This window comes from Lipotes vexillifer, unplaced genomic scaffold (assembly GCF_000442215.2).
Source record: "Lipotes vexillifer unplaced genomic scaffold, Lipotes_vexillifer_v1.1 scaffold668, whole genome shotgun sequence".
In the NCBI taxonomy this organism is placed as follows: Eukaryota; Metazoa; Chordata; class Mammalia; order Artiodactyla; family Lipotidae; genus Lipotes; species Lipotes vexillifer.
The window spans coordinates 3,349,495-3,351,643 of NW_006785319.1; the positions used below are offsets into that span (position 1 = coordinate 3,349,495).

The window sequence follows — 2,149 nt, forward strand, 5'->3', positions numbered from 1 at the left end:
GAATATTTGAAATGTTATCAGTGGTAACGTTAAGAGGAAATCCTAAATGTAAGTGCCACATCTTCATTGCTCTGATTTCTTTTCCATTGAGTATTTACAACTAACAACTTCACATGTAACTAAAGACTTCTTTCTTTTTCTTTAGAAGCTCTTTTTTAAGACAACTGCTTAGAAATATTTTCTGAATGAAAGACAGTATTTCCTGTCTGCTTCCAGAAAGGCACTGTCTAAATAAACATATTTAATTTATAGATTCACTTTCTGCAAGCCTTGGACTCCGATTAGTGGGTCCTTATGATATCCTTGCCGGAAGACATAAAATGAAGAAAAAGTCAGCAAGCCTGAACTTTAACCTTCACTGGAGATTTTACTATGATCCTCCTGAGTTCCAGACCATTATTATTGGAGATTGTAAAACTGAGTTCCACATGGGCTATTTCAGGTAAAGGGTCTTTTCTTCTCCTAAAATACAGCTACTGTCCCTGTTAATGAGTGTAAGCAGATGTTCACTGGCCTCACCCAAGGTGAAGGACGTGTACCCTCTCCTGGTGGGTACACAGGCTGTCTGCTGTTCTAACCTACTAACCTACCCTGGGATGGGTGAGCTCGTTAGGCTGAACCTCTCCAGCTTTTCCTCTGTAGTTATAAACTTTTGTTTTCCGTTTGAGTTCAGAAAAGCTCTTTTAGCCTAGGAAAGGTAATTTAGAGCAGCTGCTGTGACTTAAGTTGGCCCTGTGCTTCCAGGGGCCGTAGAATTAAGAACGCGCTTTGGAGGCAGGCTGGTCCTCCTACTTATTACCTGGCTCACCCTGTGCCAGTGACCTGCTGTGACTCAGTTTCCTGTCCTGTGATCATCAGACACGCCTGATGGGAATGTTCGGAGGGTTAAATGACACATGCAGGAAGCTTAGACTGCTAGAAGTAGCGCTGGGGGGGGCTCCTCCACTTGGAGCGGCGCTGGCGCTGACAGTGGGGCGGGGAGAAGAGGACTGGAGAAGGGGTGCAGGGGCGCCGGGGTCTGCTGGCTTCCTGCCGCCTCACCAGGACCTCGGCCGAGTCGCTTCGTCTCCATCGGTTCCCTCAGGCGTAGAGTAAAGGGATTTGGTTAGAGATGTGAACCGGCTCCTTGCGCTGCCAGTGTTTTATGATCCTTTCTGTCCTGTTTCTTTTGGTTTTTCCACCTTTCTTTTTTTTCACGGACTGTTAAACTGGGGTAGAGATGATTGTGTATAATTTCACCTCCTTTTGACAAGCTTTATTCCCTCTTTCTTTGTATTCAGGTATAAAAGTAACTAGGTCCTAAGAATCTTAATTTTAGGTTCTGTTATATAAATAAGATTTGTCGTAGATATTCGTAAGAAAACTAGAGCTTAAACCTGGCAAATTCACTGGCAGTTTTTTGAAACATGCAGATATAATTTGTTGTTTATAGACCTAAAATTCTACTTTGCTGATAATACAAATTATGGGCAGCTAAATTTTTAATATCTTTTGCTTAAACAGGGATTCTCCTGATGAACTTCCTGTATTTGTCGCTACAAATGAAGCAAAGAAAAATTGTATAATTGTTCAAAATGGAGATAATGTGTTTGCTGCAGTCAAGTAAGAAAATGTTTTATTTCAGTATGTCTCCTATTTATATTGGTTTACAATTTTTGTACTGTATCAGTCCATCTCTGAGGGGAAATGAGGTAACCAAAAATTTTTAGATACCTGGAGATCATTTACATGACTTTTGCAGGCATCTTATCCACACTTCAACTTTTCGCCAAACAACAGACCTCTTTTATAACTAATCATTTAATGAAAATATTACTTAATCTTGACCTTGTTTGTCCCGTGGCAAACTCAAAAGATTTTTTAGGCATCTTAGGTCCAACAGTCTTGAAGAGTTCGTTCCGAGAACCTGTGGTATGTGGTTGAGACGGAAGGATGAGTGCGGTGAAGCCACCGTCGGGGCACATCGCAGGGAGCCAGCCGCCGGGGAGCCGGAGCGCCAGCTGCGGCCACACAAGTGCTCCGGGACCGTGTGGTCTGGCAGGACCTGCGCCGGTGAGAGGGGGCCCCTGCCCGCCTCCCCTCCACCCTGGAGGCTGAGACCTCTGCATGCAGGTGGGGCTGGAGCTGGACCTCCACCCCCCCCCCCCCC

General features: G+C 44.5%; 1 protein-coding gene across 1 annotated transcript in view; it reads left to right on the forward strand.

Moving 5' to 3' along the window:
• Nucleotides 1–2,149, forward strand: part of HPF1 (histone PARylation factor 1) — a 23,462-nt gene that overhangs the window by 4,736 nt on the left and 16,577 nt on the right. The window contains exons 3-4 of the mRNA XM_007457370.1: nt 253–442; nt 1,504–1,602. Of these exons, the coding sequence (XP_007457432.1) occupies nt 253–442; nt 1,504–1,602 (289 nt within the window). The remainder of the gene's footprint in view (nt 1–252; nt 443–1,503; nt 1,603–2,149) is intronic.